At 41.5% G+C, this 27,983-nt stretch overlaps 1 protein-coding gene across 10 annotated transcripts in view; it reads right to left on the minus strand.

The window, feature by feature from the left end:
• ANKRD31 (ankyrin repeat domain 31) overlaps nt 1–27,983 on the minus strand; it is a 556,774-nt gene that overhangs the window by 234,337 nt on the left and 294,454 nt on the right. For 9 of the 10 annotated variants that reach the window (XM_056540136.1, XM_056540152.1, XM_056540124.1 and 6 more), the window contains one exon: nt 11,151–11,200. The exons of the other annotated variant lie outside the window; for it this stretch is intronic. In XM_056540136.1, coding sequence (XP_056396111.1) covers nt 11,151–11,200 — 50 coding nt within the window. The remainder of the gene's footprint in view (nt 1–11,150; nt 11,201–27,983) is intronic. 10 annotated transcript variants of the gene reach the window in all.

Raw genomic sequence — 27,983 nt, forward strand, 5'->3', positions numbered from 1 at the left:
TAACCTGTTGTTGGTGAAGTATAAGGATAAGAGGAATGTCCTTATGCTCACCACTATTCATTTGAACGGACGCACCCCTGTCCCTGTGCGAGATATCGTGGAACCGGTCCTCAAGCCCGATTGAATTCTGGACTACAATCGGTATATGGGGGGAGTTGATCTCTCAGATCAAGTCCTCAAGCCATACAACGCCATGCAGAAAACACGGGCATGGTACAAAAAAGTTGCGGTCTACTTAGTACAGGTTGCCATGTACAACGCTTTTGTGCTATTTCAGTAGGCTGGCAACACAGGGACATTCCTCCAGTACCAAGAAGAAGTCCTAAGGTTCCTGATCTTTGCTGACCGGGAAAGATCAGGCCGGACTTCCCAAGGGTCTGGAGTTATAGGCGCCAGGATCGTCCCAGGCCAACACTTTCCAGGTGAGGTCCCCCTCCCCCCCCCCCCAGTGGAAAGAAGGGAAGATCCCAGAAAAAATGCAGAGTGTGTTACAGGAAGGGGAGACGGAGGGACACCACCATTCAGTGTGACACTTGCCCAGATAATCTGGGCCTCTGCATAGGCTGCTTCAGGGAGTATCACACTTCCATGGAGCCCTAAATTTTCCCTTTTTATTTGTATTTTCCATAATTTGACCAATGTACCAATTCCAGAGTACATTCCAAAATATAACCCCCATAAATACCCAAATTGGCCAAAAAAAAACTAAAAAAAAAAAAAGAAAAACCTGATAAGACATCTGGGGGTGTTTTGTCAAAAATGGTCATAGGTCACTGAGTCACTATCATCGGGGACTTTTTTATGTTGCCTCAAATGTGCAGCGCTCTCTCCACCTGAGCGGGTGCGCATTTGAGGCAACAGGTTAGGGACGGCCACACACATCACATTCCCAGAATGATGATTCAGAGCATTGGGGCGGGCATATTTTTTTTAGTTTTGGCTATGCTCTGGGTCATCATTCTGGGAACATATCCTGTTTTATTATGTTTTATAATTTTCTGGCCCACTGTACCCCATATTACGGGCCTCTGTACCCCACCTGTCTACCCCAGTTACGGCTTGTTGTCCCCCATAGTGTTCCCCTATTTTAGGGCTCAGTGTTCCCCCCATTAACGCTCCTTGAGGGGGGATCCCACATCCTGGCTCCATATCAAGCTCAAGGTCCCTGACTGCGCTCCCACTCAAGCAAGACCTGCTGTGCACCCGCCAAGCCTAAATCATCCAAAAATAAGGTATGTCCTTACTCCAAAGAAATGTATTTACAAATTGTGGGGTGTCTTTTCTGCTATTAACCCTTGTAAAAATGTAAAATTTGGGGGGAAACACACATTTTAGTGAAATTTTTTATTTTTTTTTACATATGCAAAAGTTGTGAAACCCCTGTGGGGTATTAAGGATTACTTTACCCCTTGTTACATTCCTCAAGGGGTCTAGTTTCCAAAATGGTATGCCATGTGGGGGGGATTTTGCTGTCCTGGCACCATAGGGGCTTCCTAAATGCGACATGTCCTCCCCCCCCCATTTCAGCAAAGTTTGCAAATGTGACTCCTCTTCTGAGCAATGTAGTTCGCCCGTAGTGCATTTGATGTCCACTTATGGGTTACCTCCATACTCAGAAGAGATGGGGTTACAAATTTTGGGGGGTCTTTTCTACTATTAACCCTTGCAAAAATGTGAAATTTGTGGGGAAACCCACATTTTAGCGGGAAATTTTTTTTTGTTTTTTTTACATATGCAAAAGTCGTGAAATCCCTGTGGGGTATTAAGGTTCACTTTACTCCTTGTTACATTCCCCAAGAGGTCTAGTTTCCAAAATATAATGCCATGTGTTTTTTTTTTTTTTTTGCTGTCCTGGCACCATAGGGGCTTCCTAAATGCGGCATGCCCCCAGAGCAAAGTTTGCTTCCAAAAAGCCAAATGTGACTACCCCTCTTCTGAGACCTGTAGTGCGCCAGCAGAGCACTTTTCACCCCCACATGGGGTGTTTTCTGAATCGGGAGAAATTGGTCTTCAAATTTTGGGGGGTATTTTCTGCTTTAACCCTTTGTAAAAATGTAAAATTTTTGGGAAAACAAGCATTTTAGGTAAAAAATTTTTTTTTACATATGCAAAAGTCGTGAAACCCCTGTGGGGTATTAAGGTTCACTTTACCCCTTGTTAAGTTCCCCAAGGGGTCTAGTTTCCAAAATATAATGCCATGTGGGGTTTTTTTTTTGCTGTCCTGGCACCATAGGTGCTTCCTAAATGCGGCATGCCCCCAGAGCAAAATTTGCTTCCAAAAAGCCAAATGTGACTACTCCTCTTCTGAGACCTGTAGTGCACCAGTAGAGCACTTTTCACCATCATATGGGGTGTTTTCTGAATCGGAAGAAATTGGGCTTCAAATTTTTTGAGGGTATTTTCTGCTATTATCCTTTTTAAAAATGTAAAGCATTTTATGTAAAAAAAAATATTTTTTTTTACATTTGCAAAAGTCATGAAACACCTGTGGGGTATTAAGGCTCACTTAATTCCTTGTAACATTCCCCGAGGGGTCTAGTTTCCAAAATGGTATGCCATGTGTTTTTTTTTTTTGCTGTTTTGGCACCCTAGGGGCTTCCTAAAGGTGACATGCCCCCCAAAAACCATTTTAGAAAAATGTTCTCTCCAAAATCCCCTTGTCGCCCCTTCCCTTCTGAGCCCTCTACTACGCCCGCCGAACAATTTACATAGACATATGAGATATGTGCTCACTCGAGAGAATTTGGGCTACAAATACCAGTAAACATTTTCTCCTTTTACCCCTTGCAAAAATAAAAAAAATTGGGTCTACAAGAACATGCGAGTGTAAAAAAATGAAGATTTTGAATTTTCTCCTTCACTTTGCTGCTATTCCTGTGAAACACCTAAAGGGTTAAAACACTTACTGAATGTCATTTTGAATACTTTGGGGGTGTAGTTTTTATAATGGGGTCATTTATGGGGTATTTCTAATATGAAGACCCTTCAAATCCACTTCAAAACTGAACTGGTCACTGAAAAATAGTGAGTTTGAAAATTTTGTGAAAAATTTGAAAATTGCTGCTGAACGTTGAAGCTATCTGGTGTCTTCCAAAAGTAAAAACTCATCAATTTTATGATGCAAACATAAAGTAGACATATTGTATATGTGATCCAAAAAAGAATTATTTTGAATATCCATTTTCCTTACAAGCAGAGAGCTTCAAAGTTAGAAAAATGCAAAATTTTCATTTTTTTCATCAAATTTTGGGAATTTTCACTATGAAAGGATGCAAGTTGCCACAAAATTTTACCACTATGTTAAAGTAGAATATGTCACAAAAAAACTATCTCGGAATCAGAATGATAACTAAAAGCATTCCAGAGTTATTAATGTTTAAAGTGACAGTGGTCAGATGTTCAAAAAACGCTCTGGTCCTAAGGTGCAAAATGGCCTGGTCCTTAAGGGGTTAATATGTGCTCTGTGTTGCATGTGAGTGTCCAGCAGCTCTGCAGTGTCCATGCAAGGTAAATCCAGTCTTCCCTCTCATCTCAGCAGCAGTAGTGCTAAGTGTAACCCTTTTTCCTTGCTTTGCTGATACCAAGCACACCAGCAAATCTACAAATCTGTTGTGTGCTGTTGTTTTTGCTTGTATTTGCCTAATTTGAAGATCATCTAATGGTCATTTTTTTATTATTATTATGTCCTGATTTCCAGAAACCACAGAATTTAACAAGGGTGTACTTTCTTTTTCTGATGACTGTAACCATAAATCACTTGATGTACAGACCATACTTTTCAGAATGCGAATTACCACTGTCAGAAAAATAAACATAGAGCCATGCGTCTGCATTTCACTATACATGTTATTATGTATAAATTATGAAATGTTCTACAATGCTGCATGTATTATGGGTCGGATCTTGCACCACTAATTTCAATAATTACAGGATTAAGCTTTAACTTAATCTAGTCACAGTTTAGCCTCTTCTCACAAATTATTTAACTATCTAGGTAGCTGAGACACACCTAGACAATCAGGCCACATTCCACATGTATGTAAGCAAAGGATATTTATTATCTCCAACAGGTTCCACATCTACACTTTATCCACCAATAAACGCACTGCATAAATCTGCCATTTCTATCAACAGTCATTGCAAGTGCAATGGCAAAATATTAGGAGTCAGTCATGATTAATAGCTTTAATAATACAAGAAAATATATTTATATATAAATATATATATAGCAGATGCATAACAAACACATTCAAGAAGATGTGCACACAGACCTTTGTCTGGTAAAAAAAAAAAATATCCGTGTGTACAGAAGTTAGACTTTGAAAACACATCGAGGGAGATTTATCAAAACCTGTCGAGAGGAAAAATTGCACATAGCAACCAATCAGCTTGCTTCTTTCATTTTTAACAAGGCCTCTGTAAAATTAAAGAAGCAATCTGTTTGGGATATACAACCTAACCCCCATTTTTAAGGTGCAGTTATTGGAGTGAGGCTTTGAGGATGTAGCCAGAAGAGGATTTTTTATAGTGTCACTTTTTTAACACTGCGTACCACTTGTGTGTCATTAGTGTTAAAGGGGTACTCTGGTGGAATTTTTTTTTTTTTAAATCAACTGGTGCCAGAAAGTTAAGAAAACCAATTTTTGGTGTAAGGTATGGGTACCAAAGCCCAACACTGATATTCAGCCCTTGGTGATAGAAATTTAAATTAGAAAACCACTAATAAGGCTAGGTTAAAACATAACTTTTACTTAATTCGATAGAAAATACAAAATCATGAAAAGGTACACATCAAAAATGGGGGCAGGAGAGTGATGGAAACAGATGGGGCCCTAATCTATAGTCCCTAACAGAAAAAACTCCTAATTTAAGTTTGGAAATCAGGAGAGGGGATATTAGAAATAGTGTAAAACATTATATACAGTAATGTGGTAGGCCTCTTTTGCCTACGTGTTTCGCCCCTGTAGTGTTGGGGGCTCATCAGGGATAAGAGGGAACCACAAAGCTCAAGATATTACAATGTTAATAGGGTGTACCAGATAAAGCAGACATTGTGATACAGAATGATAGCGTGATAGAGAATAAATTAGGCAGGCGTCTCAAAAAAGTAAATAGTAGTACAGAGGAAGTCTGCGTCAGTCCTTGTCAGATGTCTGTCGTATAAAGAGATAGTATACACTGATAGGTTGGTGACAATTGCATCTATAAGCAATACACATATAAATTACATCCACAGAGTATAAAATGGTAACTTCAGAGGGTGCATTAGCATGTGGTCGCATATGTTATATTTGCATGAGATGAAGACCGCACTGTCAAGAAACAAAATACATAAAAATCTAATCATGACCATAGGGTGACCAGTTATTATTTGTAGTACTGTGAGTTCTCAAGTCTTAACTTACCCAAAGCAAGTATTAGATATGACAAACAAGAGACAGATACATCCTTAGGATTGTCAAATAAGAGATCACATATTTCCTAGAAAAAATGGGCAATAATATATAAGCCCCCATAAACTATCATGGCATTTGTTAAAATGACTGTGAGAAAAAGGCAAACAGCTGTGAATATCTCTACAGCTTACCTCAAAAAGTACGTCAGGAGAAGATTTGTGATGGTCAGTGGCACATTTGATATATATAGAAAAATATATAAATCGGCCACAGGGGGCTCTAATTCATCAGGTTATGAACAAAGGATAACCACAAAGAGGACCATAAGGTATAGTTTGGCTAATAATGTACAAAGTGATGTATATCATACATAAGCACAAGATGATGTATGTCATTCAAAAGCACTTCGTCCTACCTTGATAGAAGTGTATGATAAAGGGATGATGGTGCTACATCAGGGTACATTTAGTATGATAATCCCCTTGGTAGAGCAATATCCCTTACTGCAAAAATGGGAGATGTATTTTAGACTAAGCTGAAACAGGGGTCATGCACATGATCCACAGAAGACCAATATACATAGCCCCATTGCCTCTTGACAAAGCCGTGTGAACGGTGAAACATGTCGAGGGGGGCTGCTATTTGATTTTAAACACAGTGGTGTCCTTTCCTATCTGTATGGCACACTGCAGGTGCATACAGTATCTCAATAACTGAGTTACATTAGTACTCATTGACAATCTCACATATGGAAAGAGAGACACCCTGACTTTTTAATCTATTTTGTGTGTGAACCAATATAAATCATTAAAGTTATACCTTTTTAATATATGGGAAATTACGGAATCAGTGGATCACTGCGGTGATCTTTTAGTGAATAGGGGTCATGCACAGACACCAAAAGTTATCCAAAAGAAAAGAAAATGGTTTACAGACCTGATGATGCCGCAATAGAGAAGCCGGGATGTGCCACGAGGACACCGCATACTGACTAGTAATACGTGAGGGTTTAAATACCCGAGCCGGATAATGACAATAGCGTCACTTCCGGAGCTGTGGAATGCAAGCTGCGCTCCACAGTTCAGCACGGGTGATGTAAGAGAACAGGCGGACTACGATGATGTAACTTCCGGTGTAACTTTGGGGTAAAAGACAGGCAGTCATTAAGTCCACAAGGCGTAACAGTGTGGAGGCGATATATCCATCTTGCCTCCATTTGCAACAGTTGTTTATCTATATACCCTCCTCTGATGTCTAATTTGACAGTTTCAATCATGTGAAGTTGGATTTTAAAGGGGGAGCTGGCATGGAATTTGTGCATGTGATTAGCGAAAGTTTTGTCACGTTTATTTTTTATATCCCCCAATTGCTCAAGGATACGTCTCCTAAACTCCCTATGCGTCTTGCCTACATAGCCTTTGGGACGGCCGCAGGTAGCCAAATAGACAACGTTGGTGGTCTTGCAATTAGCGTAATGAAATTTTTTTAAAGTAGTGTTATCCGTATAGTGGTTAAACGTTTTAGATACCTTTAATGAAATTACAAGCCTTACATGATCCACATTTATATGTGCCCACAGTTTTTTGGTCAAGCCAGGAACCAGGTTTTGCTGGAGTAGTAAGGTGGCTATGGACTAATATGTCACAGATATTTTTAGATCTTCTATAGGTAATGGTGGCTCGATTTTCAACAAGTGGGTCTGTTTTTAGTATCGGCCAGTATTTATTAATGGCCTGGCTGATTTCTCCTGCGGCTGCATCAAAGGTTGCGATAATGCGAGAGTAGTTTTCTACTGGTGATGGATGCTCTCTTGGTTGCAAAAGATGAGACCTCTCCTGTTGTTTGGCATTCCTGAATACCTCTTTGAGGACTTTATCCGGGTAGCCTCGTTAATTAAATCTAGTTCTCATGTCTTTGGTCTCAGCTCTGAAGGAGGACTCCGTTGAACAGTTTCTGCGGGCCATAAGGTACTGTCCTTTCGGGATACCTTTCTTTAGGGGGATGGGATGGTGGCTGTCCCATCTAAGTATATTATTTCCCGCTGTAGGCTTATGGAAAATTCTTGTGTCTAAAATCCCCTGGGGATTTCATTCCAAGTGGACAGCCAGGAAGGAGAGAGTTTTTATTAATCTCAAATGTAAACTTAACACCTAGATTGTTAATGTTTAGATCTGCCAGAAAAGTTTTGAAAAGGTCCACAGTGCCAGACCAGATTATCGCTATATTATCTATATAGTGGCCCCAATAGACAACATAATCAAAATAGTGGGAGTGTAGTTGATCATTAAAAACTACTGTCTCCTCCCACCAGCCCAGGAGGAGATTGGCAGATGAGGGAGCCACAGGGCCGTCCCCCGAAGCTGGTGATAAATCTTGGAATTGAAGGTGAAGATGTTATGTTTGAGGATGAAGTCTAGTAGAGTGATAACAAATTCATTATGAGGGACAAGATATGTACTTCTACTCCTCAAGTAAAATCGGACCGCTTCATTACCAGCAGAATGTAAAATGGAACTATAGAGAGACTCCACATCGATTGAACATAACCAGTATGTTTCTTCAATTATTATCCCTTCCAACTTTAGAAGTAAATCAGTAATGTCCCGTAAGTAAGATGGTAAACTCGTGACAAAGGGACGTAAAATTTGGTCTAAATAGATGCTCATGTTCTGAGTCAGGTTATTAATTCCTGACACTATAGGCCTACATTTAAGAGGATGTAGGCCCTTATGGATTTTGGGGAGTCCGTAAAAAGTGGCAAGACGAGGTTGTTTAGGCTCTTTTTCGTCAATCAGGTGATTGTTTTTTGCTTCCAGCAGGATGGTCTGTAGATTTTTTTAAAAGATTGGCGTTGGATTAGTGTCTAGACTGTTATAAGTGGTGTTGTCTCCTAAGATGTTAAGGCACATTTTTACATAGTCTTGGTGGTTCATCAGGACCAAGTTGCCTCCTTTATAGGGGCTTATATATTATTGCCCATTTTTTCTAGGAAATATGTGATCTCTTATATGACACTCCTGAGGATGTATCTGTCTCTTGTTTGTCATATCTAATACTTGCTTTGGGTAAGTTAAGACTTGAGAACTCACAGTACTACAAATAATAACTGGTTACCCTATGGTCATGATTAGATTTTTATGTATTTTGTTTTTTGACAGTGCGGTTGTCATCTCATGCAAATATAACACGTGCTAATGCACCCTCTGAAGTTATCATTTTATACTCTGTGGATGTAATTTATATGTGTATTGCTTATAGATGCAATTGTCAACAACCTATCAGTATATACTATCTCTTTATATGACAGACATCTGACAAGGACTGACGCAGACTTCCTGTGTACTACTTTTTACTTTTCTGAGACGCCTGCCTAATTTATTCTCTATCACGCTATCATTCTGTATCACAATGTCTGCTTTATCTGGTACACACTATTAAAGGGTTATTCCAGGAATTTTTTTTTTATTTGACTATGCTACAGGGGATGTAAAGTTAGTGTAGTTCATAATATAGTGTCTGTACCTGTGTGTGACGGTTTTCTGACAATTCTTCTGTGATTTTCACTCCAATATTTATTTTTAACAGCATACAAAATGACTGTTGTCTCAAATTTTACCCAGCTTTCAATGCGGCCGAGACCTGACTCACTAGTCAGCTGATGACAGGGAGCCTGTCTGCTTCAATCGGTGGAGGGATCAATCTGCAAATAATGCAACAGCTGTAGGCACCCTGATTGAAAACCATAGGTCTGCAGCTCATTTATGTTTCAATGGGTGGGGTGGCTGATGTGTGGGAGGGAGGAAAATGGAATTGTGGGATTTGTAGTCAAAAAAAGAAAAATCATGAGTTCACAAAAAGCTAGCCACAGTGTATGGTAATCTCACAACATAGTCATTTATCCCCAAGACAAGCGCAGATCCTTCCTAAGCATGTCCATTACTGTCTGCCAGGTACGTACTAAAATCACCTTATGGTGGAGAACCCCTTTAACATTGTCATATCTTGAGCTTTGTGGTTCCCTCTTATCCCTGATGAGCCCTCAACACTACAGGGGCGAAACGTGTAGGTAAAAGAGGCCTACCACATTACTGTATATATATATATATGTGTATATATATATATATATATATATATATATATATATATATATATATATATATATTGTATTACACTATTTCTGGTGCCAGAAAGTTAAACAGATTTGTAAATGACTTCTATTAAAAAAAATTTTTTTACCCTTCCAGTACTTTTTAGCAGCTGTATTCTACTGTGCTCTCTGCTGACACCTGATGTCCATATCAGGAACTGTCCAGAGCAGGAGAAAATCCCCAATGCAAACCTATGCTGCTCTGGACAGTTCCTGACACGAACAGAGGTATCAGCAGAGAGCACTGTGGACAAGACAAATAAAAAAATTCAAAAAGAGAAGAATTTCCTCAGTAGCATAAAGCTGCTAAAAAGTACTGGAAGGGTAAAGATTTTTTAATAGAAGTCATTTACAAATCTGTTTAACTTTCTGGCAGCAGTTGATTTAACCCCTTAAGGACCCATGATGTACCGGTACGTCATGAGTCAGCTCTCGTTCTATAACGCGGGGCCACGGCATCATAGCTGGACCCGTGGCTAATAGCGTGCGGCACTGATCGCGGTGCCGTGCGCCATTAACCCTTTAGACGCGGTGTTCAAAGTTGAACGCCTCGTCTAAAGTGAAAGCTGTTCGGGATCGCTGCGATGAAATTGCGGCATCCCGAACAGCTTACAGGACAGCCGGAGGGTCCCTTCCTACCTCCTCGCTGTCCGATCACCGAATGACTGCTCAGTACCTGAGATCCAGGCATGAGCAGTCAAGCAGCAGAATCCTTGACCAATGGTTTCCTATGAGAAACCATTGAACAATGTAAAAGATCAGTGTGTGCAGTGTTATAGCCCCCTATGGGAGCTGTAACACTGCCAAAAAAAAGTGAAAAAAAAATTGAATAAAGATCATTTAACACGTTCCTTAATAAAAGTTTGAATCACCCCCTTTTCCTATTTAAAAAAAAAAACTGTGTAAATAAAAATAAACATATGTGGTATCGTCGCGTGTGGAAATGTCCGAATTATAAAAATGTATTAATTAATTAAACTGCACGGTCAATGGCGTACACACAAAGTCCAAAATAGTGCATTTTGGTCACTTTTTATATCATGAAAAAATGATCAATATGTCCTATCAATGCAATATGTCCTATCCTGCATGTAGTTATGATTTTTTTCCAGAAGTACGAAAAAATAAAACTTATATAAGTAGGGTATCATTTTAATTGTATGGACCTACAGAATAAAGAGAACATGTCATGTTTACCAAAAAATGTACTGTGTAGAAACGGGAGCCCCCAAAAGTTACAAAATGGTGTTCTTTTAAAAAAAAAATTTGTCTCACAATGATTTTTTTTTTGTTTCGCCGTAGATTTTTGGGTAAAATGACTGAAGTTATTACAAAGTAGAGTTGGTGGTGCAAAAACTAAGCCATCATATGGATTTTTTGGTGCAAAATTGATTATGATTTTTTAAAGGTAAGGAGGAAAAAACCCTGGGTCCTTAAGGGGTTAAAAAAATGTTTGCCACCGGAGTACCTCTTTAAGTCTTGCCCATGGTTTCTCATAGGAATGGGATTGGCAATTTTTTCCCCACAGGTTGCAAAAATATCCATACTTGGCATGCTCTATTTTGAGAAATGAAATTTAAGGAAAAAACCTAAATCTGCACACTAACCTGTACATTCTCTTGGGGTTGGCTAGTGATACTTTCTTTTAGATGGCTTACTGCAAGAAAAGAGTGGTAGAAGTGATGTTTTCTCTGTTCTTAACTTTCACATTTATATTTAAGAACTCATTCATCATAGTTTTTATAATTTCACTATTTTATAATATTGCATATTGAAGGAATTTATGTATTACTTCTGTGGGGTTTTATATATGGCAACAGGCTAATTTCAGTCAGCTCTGTAGTTGTATATCAGCATACACAGAACAACAAATATGCTCTTAATTCTTTTAAAACAATATGATTTGTAATTGATAGTTTTTATTATCAATTTTATACCCAAATGCATCAGTTGTCCAAGCTGATGTGCTCCCGTGTGAATACACCCTAAAACAATATTACACATAGGGGGAGATTTATCATTAGGTGTTTATTGTAGACACAGATCTTCCCTTAACACTGCTTGTCTAATTTACACTCTTGCTCAAGATTTACTAAAGTTGAGCACTCCTTTGATAAATTTTGTGCAAATATAGAAACGCCCCCCTTGCTCTACCGTGCACTCCTTCTCTACCTCACACTTAAAGGGGTACTCCGCCCCTGGCATCTTATCCCCTATCCAAAGGATAGGGGATAAGATGTTAGATCGCCACAGTCCCGCTGCTGGGGACCCCGGGGATCGCCGCTGCGGCACCCCGCCATCATTACTGCACAGAGCGAGTTCGCTCTGTGTGTAATGAAGGGCGATACAGGGGCCGGAGCAGCGTGACGTCATGGCTCCGCCCCTCATGACATCACGGCCCGTCCCCTTAATGCAAGTCTATGGCAGGGGGCGTGATGACCGTCACGCCCCCTTCCCATAGACTTGTATTGACGGGGCGGGCCGTGACGTCACGAGGGGCAGAGCCATGACGTAACGATGCTCCGGCCCCTGTATTGCCCGTCATTACGTGCAGAGCGATCTCGCTCTGCGCAGTAATGATAGCGGGGTGCTGCAGCAGCGATCCCCGGGGTCCCCAGCAGCGGGACCCCGGCGATCTGACATCTTATCCCCTATCCTTTGGATAGGGGATAAGATGTTTAGGGGCGGAGTACCCCTTTAACAGAGCTGCATTTCACAGAGCTGTGGCATTTTCCTGTGGTACACTGCTCACATAGCTAGAAGTACTGGAGCAGCAGTGTGTTCAGAACAAAACTCTGCACTATACTAAAATCCTAAATCTTTATAAAGTACACAGAGGATGAGATTCAATTTTGGCGCGAAAAGTATCCATCACATTTTTAAAGAGCTTTGTGCAAACGGTTTACACTGTTCACATCAGTTTTGTAAATGTGGGCGTGTCCACGTATAGTCTGCTTTACATGATATTTTCAAAGGGGTGAGATTCCAGTTTACATCAAAAATTTCACACCAGCTTTTTGATAGTGTAGAAGTCACAGAAATGGTTGTAGTTTTATTGTTGTTTTCTTCTCATTTCAGATACGTGAATGCTGAGGACTACGTCAGATTCGGCAGACTGCGATTATGAACAGCGTTTTTTTAAATGTCAATAAAAGGGTTAATGAGGGCTGTAGGGGAGTGTTTCTTTTTTTAACTAAAACATTTTTTTTCAATGTGTTGTGTTTTTTTATAATTACATTTTCAGGCTTATTAGTGGAAGCCATCTTGTAGACAGAATCCATTACTAAGCCGGAGCTTAGCGTTAGCCCCAAAATCAGATAGCGCTAACCTCCAATGATTGCTCCCAGGTACCCACCGCCACAGGGGTGCTGGAAAGAGCCGGTGCCAACAGGCTCGGAGCGTCAAAACTGGGGCTCCTGGGCCTAGGTGGAAACAGGCTGGCGTTGTTTATGTTGGGGAGGGCCATTAACAATGGCCTTCACTCACCTTAGTAACGTCAGGCTGTTGCTGTTTGGTTGGTATCTGGCTGATAATGAAAAAATGGGGGAACCACACTTTTTTAAATTTATTTATATAAAAAAAAAAAGCATAGAATTCCACTTATTTATTTTCAGTATCAGCCAGATAACAACCAAGCTTCAACAGCCTGATGTTGCCAGGGTGGGCAAGGACCATTGTTCCCGGCCCTCCCCAGCCTAAATAAAGGTTAGCATTAGCTAGTTTTTGTGACACTCATGTTTCAGAAAACAGAAACACCGGTGGATGTGGATCCGCTGGACCTGTGTGGCAGATGACTCGGACAGTACCAGGGAGCGGAGCGCAGAGCCCGCCGCAAAGCGGGATGGACTTGCTGCGACAGGTGGCACCCAGATCGCTACCCCTGGTATGGCTCGACGACGCAGGTTGCTGAGGAGATGCGAGGCACAGGAGGGATAAGGCAGCTCATAGTCATGATAGCAGAAGGTCAGGGCAGGATGCACAGTAGTGTAGAAAGGGCGTAGCAGGAGCTCAGTAGGCAGACGGCAGAGGAGCAAAGTCAGGTCATGAATGCTTTCTCTCAGGCACAAGGCAACAAAGCTCCGTCAGGGAAGTGTGAGAGGAGGAGGAATTTATCAATGAGCCACCGTCGATAACACTGATCAATGCAAAGCTATGGATTTGCAGTGATCAGTGTAAAAGATCAGTGTGTGCAGTGTTATAGCCCCCTATGGGAGCTATAACAATGCAAAAAAAAAAGTGTAAAGAAAAAAAGTTAATAAATGTGATTTAACCCTTTCCCTTTATAAATATAAACATATGTAGTATCGCCGCATGCATAAATGTCCGAACAATAAAAAATATATCATTAATTAGTCCGCTCCCGTTCTATAACGTGGGGCCACGGTGGACCCGTGGCTAATAGCGCGCAGAACTGATTGCTGTGCCGTGCGCTATTAACCCTTTAGACGCGGCATTCAAAGTTGAACACCGCATCTAAAGTGAAAGCAAATCCTTGCCGGTTAGCTCAGGGGGCTGTTCGGGATGTCCGTGGCATTCCGAACAGCAGGAGGGTTAATTACCTTGCCTCCTGGTGCCCGATCACCGAATGACTGCTCAGTGCCTGAGATCCAAGCATGAGCAGTCAAACAGCAGAATCATTGATCACTGGTTTCCTATGAGAAACCATTGATCAATGTAAAAGATCTGTGTGTGTAGTGTCATAGCGCTATAACATTGCAAAAAAAAGTGAAAAAAAGTGAATAAAGATCATTTAACCCCTTCCCAAATAAAACTTTGAATCACCCCCCTTTTCCCCTAAAAAAAAAACTGTGTAAATAAAAATAAACATATGTGGTATCGCCACGTGCAGAAATGTCCGAATTATTTCAATATATCGTTAATTAAACCGCACGGTCAATGGCGTACACGCCAAAAAATTCCAAAGTCCAAAATTGCGTATTTTTGGTCACTTTTTATATAATGAAAAAATGAATAAAAAGTGATCAAAAAGTCAGATCAATACAAAATGGCACCGCTAAAAACTTCAGATTGCGGCGCAAAAAATGATCAATCATACCACCCCATATATATAAAAAAAAAAAAAGTTATAGGTGTCAGAAGATGACAATTTTAAACGTATACATTTTTCTGCATGTAGTAATGATTTTTTTCAGAAGTACGACAAAATCAAACCTATAAAAGTACGGTATCATTTTAAATCATATGGACCTACAGTATAAAGAGAAGGTGTCATTTTTACCGATAAATGTACGGTGTAGAAACATAAGCCCCCAAAAGTTACAAAATGGCGGGCTTTTTTAAATTTTGTCTCACAATGATTTTTTTTCGTTTCACCGTAGATTTTTGGGTAAAATGACTGATGTCATTACAAAGTAGAATTGGTGGCGAAAAAAAAAAGCCATCATATGGATTTTTAGGTGCCAAACTGAATGAGTTTTGATTTTTTTAAGGTAGGGAGGAAAAAAATGAAGTGCAAAAACGGAAAAACCCCTGGTTCTTAAGGGGTTAAACTGCACGGTCAATGGTGTATGTGCAAAAAAATACCAAAGTCCAAAATAACGTATTTTTGGTCACTTTTTATATCATGAAAAAATGAATAAAAAGCGATCAAAAAGTCTGATCAATACAAAAATGGTACTGCAAAAAACTTCAGATCACGGTGCAAAAAATGGTCCCTCATACAGCCCCATACGCGGTAAAATAAAAAAGTTATAGGGGTTAGAAGATGACAATTTAAAACGTATTAATTTTCCTGCATGTAGTTATGATTTTTTCCAGAAGTACGAAAAAATCAAACCTATACAAGTAGGGTATAATTTTAATCTTATGGACCTACAGAATAAAGATAAAGGTGTCATTTTTACCAAAAAATGTACTGGAAACGGAAGCCCCCAAAATTTACAAAATGGCGTTTATGCTTCAATTTTGTCACACAATGATTTTTTTTTCTGTTTCGCCGTAGATTTTTGGGTAAAGTGACTAATGTCACTGCAAAGTAGAATTGGTGGCGCTAAAATTAAGCCATGGGTTTTTGGGTGCAAAATTGAAAGGGTTATGATTTTTAAAAATGAAGAGGAACAAACTACAGTGCAAAAATGGAAAAACCCGTGGTCCTTAAGGGGTTAAATCAGAGAGGCAGAGGCAGGGCAGGAGAAGAACCTGGTGAGTGACGGACTGGGATTCGCACGCGGGCGTGTCCCGCGATGCGAATCCCAGCCCCGCTGGCAGCAGCAGGTATCGGGACCATGCGCTCACAGCCAGCATGTGCGGCCAGAGCGCATAATGTAACAGGTCCACACCTCCTTTGGTCTCCCCCTCCTTTTACGTCTCAGAAGACTACTGAGAAGGTCACGGTGCAGGATATTCTCCTCAGGCTCCCAAGATCTCTCCTCAGGACCGTAATGCTCCCAGTCAACTAGAAAAAATTGTTTACCTCTCACGGTTTTAGTGACAAGAATCTGTTTAACTTTGTGACAAGAGGCTTGAGGAGAGAGACGTGGAAGGAATTGGAAATTCGTAAAGTAGCAGGTAGGCGGAGGTTGTAGGAGACAGGATACATTTTTTGCAGAATCTGGAAGGGACCAAGGTAGCGAGGACCAAGCTTGTAACAGGGTATCTGAAGAGGATGTACTTGGATGAAAGCCACACCATGTCACCATGAGAGAAGGACGGAGGAGGCCTTTTACTTTTATCCGCTTAAGCCTTCATGCGTGAAAAAGCCTGGGATAACGACTGTCGGGTCTGTTGCCAGATGGTGGAGAAGTCACGGGCCAACTCATCAACAGCAGGCACACCGGAGGAAACTGGGAGAGGAAGAGGAGAACGGAGATGGAGTCCGTGGACAACAAAAAATTGAGAAAACCTCGTGGCCTCGCAATCCTTATGATTATATGAGAATTCAGCCCAGGGGAGGAGGTCGACCCAATCGTCTTGGGGAGCGGAAACAAAATGCCGAAGATAAGTTTCAAGAATTTGATTAACCCTCTCCACCTGACCGTTGGACTGAGGGTGGTAGGCCAAGAAGTCCAGCTTGATGTCCAGACGGTTACAAAGGGCTCGCCAGAACTTAGAGACTAACTGCACACCATGATCTGAAACGATATGCTGAGGAAGAACATGTAAAGAAAGACGTACAGCAAGAAGTACTTTGGCCGCTGTGGAGCAGAAGGAAGACCTGGTAGAGGAATGAAATGAGCCATCTTGGAAAACGGATCTTCAACGACCCAAATGACAGTGTTATTATAAGATTGTGGCAAATCGGTGATGAAATCCAATATGAATATGGGACCAAGGAGTCTCCGGAATGGGTAACGGCTGTAAGAGTCCTGCAGGTCTCTGTCAAGGGGTTTTGTCACGGACACAAGTTTCACAGGAACGAACAAAATCAGAAACATCACGTTCAAGATGGGGCCACCAGTAGTGCCGGGAGATTAGAAGTAGAGTCTTGCGTATTCCATGATGTCCTGCTGTCAAGAAAGAATTACCCCATTTCAGTATCTTGAATCTCAATCTGGCGGGCAGAAAGGATTTTTCGTGAGGAACTTGCTGAATTTCGTCAGGAGCGGCAAGAATCAATCAGTCAGGAGGAATAATATGCCTAGGCGTGGAGTCCAAACCAATGACGTCAAAGGACCTGGAGAGAGCATCTGCTTTGATGTCCTTGTCTGCTGGACGGAAGTGGATGAAGAAGTTGAACCTAGAAAAGAACAGTGACCCCATAGCCTGGCTGGTGTTCAAAGGCTGAGCAGACTGAAGGTATAGAAGTTTCTTATGGTCGGAGTAGATGCTGACCGGATGAGAAGAGCCTTCCAATAAATGTTGCCATTCCTCCAAAGCTAGCTTGATAGCGAGGAGTTCACAATCTCCAATGGAGTAATCCCTCTCAGCAGGGGAGAATGTCTTGGAGAAGAACCCACAAGTTACAGTCTTGCCCTTGGCGTTTTTCTGATTAAGAACGGCCCCCACTCCAATAGATGAAGCATCAACCTCCAAAGCAAAGGGCCTCTCCGGATCAGGTCTTGTAAGCACAGGAGAGGAGGCAAAGCAGACTTTAAATGGGAGAAGGCCTCTTCAGCCTCTTGAGGCCAAGATTTAGGATTAGAAGTCTTCTTAGTAAGAGACATAATTGGAGCAACCAAGGACAAAAAATGTGGGATAAATTGACGATAATAGTTAGCGAATGTGGACGAGGCCAATCCAACACTGCAGACAATTTATCTGGATCCATTTGCAGGCCCTGATGAGAGACAATGTAGCCAAAAACAGAAGACTAGACTTCTCAAACAGACATTTCTCCAGTTTAGCGTAGAGATGATTCTTCTGTAGTCGCTGAAGAACCAGACACATGAGTATGATGCTCCTCTAAGTTGGAAGAGAAGATCAGGATGTCATCTAGGTATACGACAACACAGGTGTAGAGAAGATCACGGAAGATATCACTGACAAACTCTTGAAAAATGGCTGGAGCATTGCAGAGACAAAAAGGCATTATGAGATACTCAAATTGTCTGTCACGAGTATTGAAGTCCGTTTTCCATTCATCTCCCTTGCGGATACGAATGAGGTTATACGCTCCATGTAAGTCCAACTTGGAGAAGACCTTGGCACCACGTAGACGGTCTGAGATAAGAGGTAGTGGGTAACGGTTCTTGACCATGATTTTGTTAAGTCCCCTGTAGTCTATGCAAGGACGGAGTGAGCCATCCTTCTTCCCTACAAAGAAGAATCCAGCAGGAAAAGAGGACTTAAGGATAAATCCCTTTTGGAGATTCTCCTGGATATACTCAGCCATGGATTTGGTCTCAGGAACAGACAGAGGGTATATCCTTCCACGAGGAGTGGTACCAGGCAGAAGATCTATAGGGCAGTCGTAAGGACGATGTGGAGGTAGAAACTCAACCTGTTTCTTGCAGAATACATCAGATAAATCTTGGTAAGGTGGAGGCAGACCAGGCAAAGGAGGAGGACAAGGAACAACTTTAGGCTGGACTGGACTGAGACAAAGATTTTGACAGAACTGTACCCAGTGAATAATTTCATCAGTTCTCTAATCTAGTTGCGGAGAGTGATATCGGAGCCAAGGAATGCCAAGAAGAAGCTCAGAAGTACAGTGAGGCAGTACATAGAATTCAATCTTTTCTTTATTCCAGGATAGCAGAAGGTCAGGACAGGCGGCACAGTAGCGTAGTCAGGAAGTAGCAGGAGGTCAGTAGGCAGGCGGCAGAGGAGCAAAGTCAGGTCACAGCAAAGGATCAGATACACGGCAAGGCAACTCTCAGGAATGCTTATTCTCAGGCACAAGGCAACAAAGATCCATCAGGAAAGTGTGGGATAAGGAGGAATTTATCAATGAGCCACAGGTGTACTACACTAATGGGCGTACTGGCCCTTTTACCCCTTAACGACCACAGACGTAAATGTACGTCCTGGTTTGGCGGTACTTCGCGCACCAGGATGTACATTTACGTCCTGTGTATGACCGCGAGCATCAGAGTGGTGCTCACCTCATACATGGAAGGTAGTGGCCGACATCCGCGATCGCGGGGATGTTTGCCATTAACCCCTCAGATGATCAGTATAGATCATGGCATCTGCGGCAATGCACATGTTAAAATAGATGATCGGATTGCCCGCAGCGGTGCCGCGGGGATCCAATCATCTGTAATGGCGGACAAAGGTCCCCTCACCTGCCTCCATCCGTCTCCAAGCATCTTCTGCTCTGGTCTGAGATCGGGCAGACCAGAGCAGAAGATAGCCGACAATACTGATCAGTGCTATGCTCTATGCATAGCACTGAACAGTATTAGCAATCAAATGGTTGCTATAGATAGTCCCCTATGGGGTCATAAAAAGTGGGGGGGGGAGTTGAAAAATGTAAAAATAAAAAGTAAAAAAAAAGAAAGTGAAAAATCCCCTTCCCCAATAAAAATGAAAATTGTCAGTTTTTCCCATTTTACCCCCAAAAAGCGTAAAACATTTTTTTTAATGAACATATTTGGTATCGTCGTGTGCGTAAACATTCGAACTACCAAAATATAATGTTAATGATCCTGTACGGTGAACGCCTTAAACCTAAAAAAAAAAAAAAAAATCCAAAAAAGCTGCTTTTTTGTCACATTTTTCCCCCAAAAATGTATAAAAAATTATCTAAAATATTTACAGATGCAAATGTGGTATCGATAAAAAGTACAGATGATGGTGCAAAAAATGAGGCCTCATACCGACCTATATACAGAAAAATGAAAAAGTTATAGGTGGTCAAAATAGGGCGATTTTAGATTACTGATTTTGTACAAAAAGTTTTCGATTTTTTTTTAAGAGGTACAAAAATATAAAAGTATCTAGCCATGGGTATCATTTTAATCGTATTGACCCACAGAATAAAGAACACACGTCATTTTTACTGCAAAGTGTACAGTGTGAAAACAAAACCCTCCAAAATGTGCAAAATTGTGTTTTTAAGTAAAATTTCCTCCCTACAATTTTTTTTGGGGGGGGGGTTTGCCGTACGTTTTATTACAAAGTACAATAAAAACAAGCAATTATATGGGTCTGTAGATGGAAATATAAAAGAGTTAGGGATTTTAGCAGGCGAGTAGGAAAAAAACGAAAACCCCAAAATAAAATTGGCCTGGTCTTTAACCTCTTAAGGACTCAGCCCATTTTGGCCTTAAGGACTCAGACAATTAAATTTTTACGTTTTCATTTTTTCCTCCTCGCCTTCTAAAAATCATAACTCTTTTATATTTTCATCCACAGACTAGTATGAGGGCTTGTTTTTTGCGTGACCAGTTGTCCTTTGTAATGACATAACTCATTATATCATAAAATATATGGCGCAACCAAAAAACACAATTTTTGTGGGGAAATTAAAAAGAAAAACACAATTTTGCTAATTTTGGAAGGTTTCGTTTTCACGCCGTACAATTTACGGTAAAAATTATGTGTGTTCTTTATTCTGAGGGTCAATACAATTAAAATGATAACCATTATTACATACTTTTATATTATTGTTGTGCTTAAAAAAAATCACAAACTTTTTAACCAAATTAATACGTTTATAATCCCTTTATTTTGATGACCTATAACTTTTTTATTTTTCCGTATAAGCGGCGGTATGAGGGTTCATTTTTTGCGCCATGATCTGTACTTTTTTTTTATACCACATTTGCATATAAAAAACTTTTAATACATTTTTTATAATTTTTTTTAATAAAATGTATTAAAAAAGTAGCAATTTTGGACTTTTTCTTTTACGTTCACACCGTTCACCGTACGGGATCATTAACATTTTATTTTAATAGTTCTGACATTTACGCACGCGGCGATACCAAATATGTCTATAAAATGTATTTTTTACGCTTTTTGGGGGTAAAATAGGAAAAAATGGACGTTTTACTTTTTTATTGGGGGAGGGGATTTTTCACTTTTTTTTACTTTTACATTTTTTTACATTTTTTTTTACACTTGAATAGTCCCCATAGGGGACTATTCATAGCAATACCATGATTGCTAATACTGATCCGTTCTATGTATAGGACATAGAACAGATCAGTGTTATCGGCGATCTTCTGTTCTGTTCTGCTCGATCACAGACCAGAGCACAAGATGCCGGGAGCAGGAAGGTGAGGGGACCTCCGTGCGGCGTTCCGAATGATCGGATCCCCGCAGCAGCGCTGCGGGCGATCCGATCGTTCATTTAAATCCCGCACTGCCGCAGATGCCGGGATCTGTATTGATCCCGGCACCTGAGGGGTTAATGGCGGACGCCCGCGAGATCGCGGGCGTCGCCCATTGTCGGCGGGTCCCTGGCTGCGATCAGCAGCCGGGATCAGCCGCGCATGACACGGGCATCGCTCCGTTGCCCGCGGTTATGCACAGGACGTAAATGTACGTCCTGGTGCGTTAAGTGCCACCGCACCAGGACGTACATTTACGTCCTGCGTCCTTAAGGGGTTAAGGTTAAAATGGGCTTGGTACTTAACCCCATAATGACGCAGGACATATATTTACATCCTGCGCCTGCTCCGGCGATATAACGCGGGGTCAAGCGGTGACCCCCCATCATATCGGGTCGGTCCCGGGGGCCATCAACGGCCGGGACCTGCGGCTAATACAGGACATCACCGATCGCGGTGATGCCCTGTATTAACCCTTCAGAAACGGAGATCAAAGTTGACCGCCGTGTCTGAATTGAAACTGAAAGTAACCCGCCAGCTCATTCGGGCTGTTCAGGACTGCCGCATTGAAATCGCGGCATCCCGAACAGCTTACAGGACACCGGGAGGGACCCTACCTGCCTTCTCGGTGTCCGATCGGCGAATGACTGCTCCGTGCTTGAGATCCATGCAGGAGATGTCAAGCACCGATAACATTGAACAATAGCATGTTAATGCATGCCTGTAATCAGTGTAAAAGATCAGTGTGTGCAGTGTTATAGCCCCCTATGGGAGCTATAACACTGCAAAAAAAAAAGTGGAAAAAAAAGTTAATAAAGATCATTTAACCCTTTCCCTAATAAAATTTTGAATCCCCCCCTCTTTTCCCATAAAAAAAAATGTGAAAATAAACATATGTGGTATCGCCACGTGTGTAAATGTCCGAACTATAAAAATATATTGTTAATTAAACTGCACGGTCAATGGCATACACGTAAGAAAAATATTCCAAAGTCCAAAATAGCGTATTTTTGGTCACTTTTTAACCCCTTAAGGACTCAACCCATTTTGGCCTTAAGGACTCAGACAATTTAATTTTTACGTTTTCATTTTTTCCTCCTCGCCTTCTAAAAATCATAACTCTTTTATATTTTCATCCACAGACTAGTATGAGGGCTTGTTTTTTTGCGCGACTAGTTGTCCTTTGTAATGACATAACTCATTATATCATAAAATGTATGGCGCAACCAAAAAACACTATTTTTGTGGGGAAATTAAAACGAAAAACGCAATTTTGCTAATTTTGGAAGGTTTCGTTTTCACGCCGTACAATTTATGGTAAAAATGACGTGTTCTTTATTCTGAGGGTCAATACGATTAAAATGATACCCATTATTACATACTTTTATATTATTGTTGCACTTAAAAAAAATCACAAACTTTTTAACCAAATTAGTACGTTTATAATCCCTTTATTTTGATGACCTCTAACTTTTTATTTTTCCGTATAAGCGGCGGTATGGGGGCTCATTTTTTGCGCCATGATCTGTACTTTTTTTTGGTACCACATTTGCATATAAAAAACTTTTAATACATTTTTTATAATTTTTTTAATAAAATGTATTAAAGTAGGAATTTTGGACTTTTTTTTTCTTTTTTGCCGTTCACCGTACGGGATCATTAACATTTTTATTTTAATAGTTCGGACATTTACGCACGCGGCGATACCAAATGTCTATAAAAAAAATTTTTACGCTTTTTGGGGGTAAAATAGGAAAAAACGGACGTTTTACTTTTTTATTGGGGGAGGGGATTTTTCACTTTTTTTTACTTTTTTTTACATTTTTTTTTTACACTTGAATAGTCCCCTATTCATAGCAATACCTTGATTGCTAATACTGATCTGTTCTATGTATAGGACATAGAACAGATCAGTGTTTTCGGTGATCTTCTGCTCTGGTCTGCTCGATCACAGACCAGAGCAGAAGACGACGGGAGCCGGACGGAGGAAGGAGAGGGGACCTCCGTGCGGCCTTATGAATGATCGGATCCCCGCAGCAGCGCTGCGGGCGATCCGATCATTCATTCAAATCGCGCACTGCCGCAGATGCCGGGATCTGTATTGATCCCAGCACCTGAGGGGTTAATGGCGGACGCCCGCGAGATCGCGGGCGTCGGCCATTGCCGGCGGGTCCCTGGCTGTGATCAGCAGCCGGGATCAGCCGCGCATGACACGGGCATCGCTCCGATGCCCGCGGTTATGCATAGGACGTAAATGTACGTCCTGGTGCGTTAAGTACCACCTCACCAGGACGTACATTTACGTCCTGCGTCCTTAAGGGGTTAAACACTAGGGAGCGTCTGAGAGCTGGCGGCAGAGACGAATACTAGCAGTGAAGTAATGCAAAAGGATGCCATGGTGTAGTGAATGCTGTTTCCAAATGTAGGTTGGAGTAAAAGGAGGCGTTATGGTACCAGTCCATAATATGTCTTAATAAGCATGCTAGATTATAAGATCTAATGTCTGGGAAATTTACTCCACCCGCAGTGGGAAAAAGCATTAATTTTATCAGAGCTATCTGTGGTTTCTTCCCAGCCCAGATGAATTTTGTGAACGTGGAAGTTAGTGTGTTAATATCGGAATGTTTTAGCAGCAGTGGTATAGTTTGAAGAGGGTACAACAATTTTGCGAAGCTACACATTTTAATTAGGTGACACCTGCCTAGGAGCGATATAGGTAGACTATGCCATTTATATAATTCCCTTTGAATCTTATGTAGCAATGGGGGGTAGTTTAGGGTGTACAATGATTGGGGCTGTTTGCCAATATTAATCCCCAAATATGTGATGTGTCGGGGAGCAACCGGAACCCCCAAGTAGAGTATGTGTTGGGAGTAATTGGGATGTGGTCGTTTTAATAGTAAAAGTGAGGACTTATGTGCATTTATCTTGTAACCTGAATAGGATCCAAACTGCTCCAGAGCATTTAGGACACGGTACATCTTTTACAGGGTCCTGCATGTAAAGGATCACATCGTCTGCATACAGAGAAGCTTTGACCTTCACAGTCCCAACCTTGATGCCCTTTAACAGTGTGGAGGTAGTCAGGTATCTCATCAAGGGTTCCAACGCTATATTAAATAGAAGGGGGGACAGCGGGCATCCCTGACAGGTGCCCTTATTTATAGGGAAAACAAGTGATAGAAAGCCATGTAGATGTATTCTGGATTTAGGAGAGCGGTATATGGAGTGTAACAAGGTTCAGAAGGATCCCCTGATTTGCATAGCGTCCAACACCGCATCCAACACCTCCCAGCTGACATTATCAAATGCCTTTTCGGCGTCTAGTGTGAGTAATGAAGGGCAGCCAAGAGTGTCAGAGCAGTGCCTGACAGTATCCAAAACAGTTAAGACTGTAAGTAGATTGGTAACAGCAGCCCTTTGTTTCACAAAGCCTGTCTGAGCTAGGGAAAAAAGGAAAGGCATAAGGGCCGCTAATCTATCTGCCATGATGCTAGAAATAATCTTTGACTCTACATTGATAAGGGATATAGGCCTATATGAGCCAGGATCTCATGGATCCTTATTCAGTTTGGGAAATAGAAGCCGATTCCCAGGAAGCCCGCCCCTGTAAAATTTGGTTAAATAAATCAGCCAGTGTTGTAGGGACTTGTTCCTGGAGAAGCTTATAAAATTCCCTGGTCAGGCCATCCGGGCCAGGAGCTTTAAAGTTTTTGAGATGTTTAATTGTCTGTACAACCAATGCCGGGCATATGGGAGCATTAAGGGATGTCAACTGTTCTTCATCAACAGTCGGTAGGGTAACCTTACTAAGAATAGTATCTACAGGTTGAAAGTGGGAGGATGGGGTAGAATAGAAATCAGCATAGTACTTGCCCATATATTCAGAGATGTGTTTAGGATTTAGGGTACCCTGAGAGGTTTTTAAGTGATAATATGGAAGCAGGTGGGTTTTGACCTTCAGCCAAAGAGGCCAAAAAGTGCCCTGATTTGTTACCAAACCTATGTAAAAGAGCTTGAAATTGTATGTGATAATAATTTTCTCTTTCTGCTAGCCAGCTATCAAATTCACCCTTAGCCCCGATCAAATTTTGTTTATGTATAGGAGTGGGGTCCAGTAGAAAAGCCGTATACGCTTTTTGCAGGGATTCACTCGCATTAGCATATTTAATAGCTAGCTCTTTTTTCTTCCCAGCTACATGATATAATATGACCTCGTAAAACCGCCTTCACGGTTTCCCAGAATAAAACCATGTCATGAGAGTGTGCTCCATTATGCGTCATGTATTCCAACCACCAACCTTTCAGTAACTCTGCAAAAGAGTCATCCTTGTACAAAGAAGCTGGAAATCTCCATATGATATCGGTGCCATGTAGGTGGCGGTCGGCTAAATGAAGCATGATGGGAGCATGATCAGAGATAACCATATCTTCTATGCGCGTGTCTAAGACTCGAGAACCCAGAGAAGAGTGGATCAACACAGAGTCAATGCATGACCAAGTATCCTGTGCGTGAGAAAAAAAAACTTTCTCTTCGCTGGATTATGAACCCTCCAGGGATTAAGTAAAGATGCATGTTCCATAAGAAGTTTTAGGACCCGATCACACCTTGACTCCGTCCTATCTGTGGCAAGGGATCTGTCCTCTAGAAAATTTATAACCGAGTTGAAATCACCCCCCCCCCCCCCCCCCACTATCTTCGCCGGTGCAGAATCTACCGGAATCCTGGATTCCAAGGAAGCAAAAGAACGGTTCATTTGCATCATTGGGCCCATAGGCATTGCATATACTATAGGTTCTGTTAGGAGCATCCATAATCAATTGATGTAGTCTACCTTCTGAGTCCGGTAATGATTGCAGAACCTTGTGGTGGAGATGTTTACTAATTAGTGTAATCACTCCAGCCCTTCGGTTATCTGAGGCCGAACCTAGTACCGTACCGACCCATAGTTTTTTCAGTCTGGAGAAATCAGATTCCGGCAGATGTGTCTCCTATAGTAAGGCAATATCTGCCTTCTGTTTACGGAGATGTCTAACAATCATCATGCGCTTCTGAGGGAAGCGCAACCCCTTAACATTCCATGAGACTATTTTCATAAATTAAAAGAATATTGATATCTGTGCCTGAATAGTCGCATCAGAGAAGGGCAGAGGCGGAGATCCCGGACAACCGCTGCAGACACATAAGGGAACATAACACATAAAACATATAATAGAGAAAAAATATTAACCAGTGGAAAAACTCCAATCCCCCTAAGGGGAACAGAAAAGAACCTGCATGCATGGCTTAGCCCAACACTCCGAAAAGGACACATGACTTCACCTTTTTCGGGGAGAGTACAAAGCTCTCAATTGTGAAACCGTACATAACTAGAGTAATATGTAACATGTAATACTGTGAACACAGACACTCGATGGAAATAGTGTCTGTCTCTGCCACCTATATGGAAGTGCCAGTGGGGGGGATGAACAAGCAAGATTATGCAAGAGCCAACATATTAAGATAGAGTAAAGGCACGTATGGTGAAAGCAGGCATCTATCACATCAACGTAGACATATGTCTCTTAGAAGAAGGGTCGTCGAGGACCTAGGACCTAGTGTCTAAATAACAGGAGAGTCTCCAGAACACTGTAGAAATTAGAAGAGTGCATCATTCAGCACAGCCAGTCTATGCATTCAAGTTGGCGAGGCCGGAACACAACTTGCATCAATATGTGGGCCTAAGGCAGGTGGGACAACAGAGGAGCATTCAGGAACAATCATTTGCGACCATTGGAAAGGGTAGGTTCTAGGCGGAAGGGAGTGCAGTTGTCTCTTGCGCTGTTTCTTCTCAGGGCTGATGAAAAATGCCGCAGCTATAGGATTAATGAGTGGAGAACCAACTTCTAGCTGTTTTTGAGGATCAGATGTAAAGTGAAAAAATGCAGCAGCATCATTTGGATGATGAAAGGTTTGAGAAGTGCCGTCGGCTGTTTGCACATGAAGTATCGCCGGGTACTGTAGGCGGAATTTAAGTCCCTTTTTATATAAAAATGAACACACCGTGCTGAATGCTTTTCTCTTCTTAGTAACTTCTGCAGAGTAGTCAGCAAATAAAATTACCTTGAAGCCTCTGATTAACAGCAGCCTGTCTTTCAAAGCTTTCAGTCTTTGCGAGCTCTGAAAGTGCGCAATATTTCTTCTTTGTCATTATAGTCCAGGTAGCGCATAATCACTTGCCTAGGACGGGAGTCCTTCTGCATAGTATCATCACTCTGTGGCGGTATAGGGGGGCCTATTCTGTGAGCTGGTTCCACTCTTCGTTGCTGTGTAAGACCTAATGCTGCAGGTAGTTCTGACTCCCAAAGCTTTTGCAGTTGCTGAGGTTTCACTCTCTCAGGCAAGCCCACTAGTCTCAGATTATTCCTTCTGGACCTATTTTTCAAATTTTCTATGCAGTCCTTCAAATATGCAGTTTCATGAAGGATATGTTTAACAGCAGGCACAAAGCAGTGTTAGAATCTTCTAATTGCTGTACTCTACCCTCCACTCTAGCAACCCTCTGTGTGGTCTGGGAGAGCTCCGTCTGCAAGCTGTGTAGCGTAGCTGACAGTGTCTCTATCATAGCTGCACGTAACTCAGGAAAGAGGCACTCTGCTACTGCTGCAGCATGTTGTTTTAAATCAACGCCACTGAAGTTATCGCCCCTCTCATCTTCAACGTACAAGCGGGAAGTCGCTGGATCATCAGCCGGTGATAGGAGGTAAAGGTCTGGGGTAGGG

This window comes from Hyla sarda, chromosome 1 (genome assembly GCF_029499605.1).
Source record: "Hyla sarda isolate aHylSar1 chromosome 1, aHylSar1.hap1, whole genome shotgun sequence".
Taxonomy (NCBI): Eukaryota; Metazoa; Chordata; class Amphibia; order Anura; family Hylidae; genus Hyla; species Hyla sarda.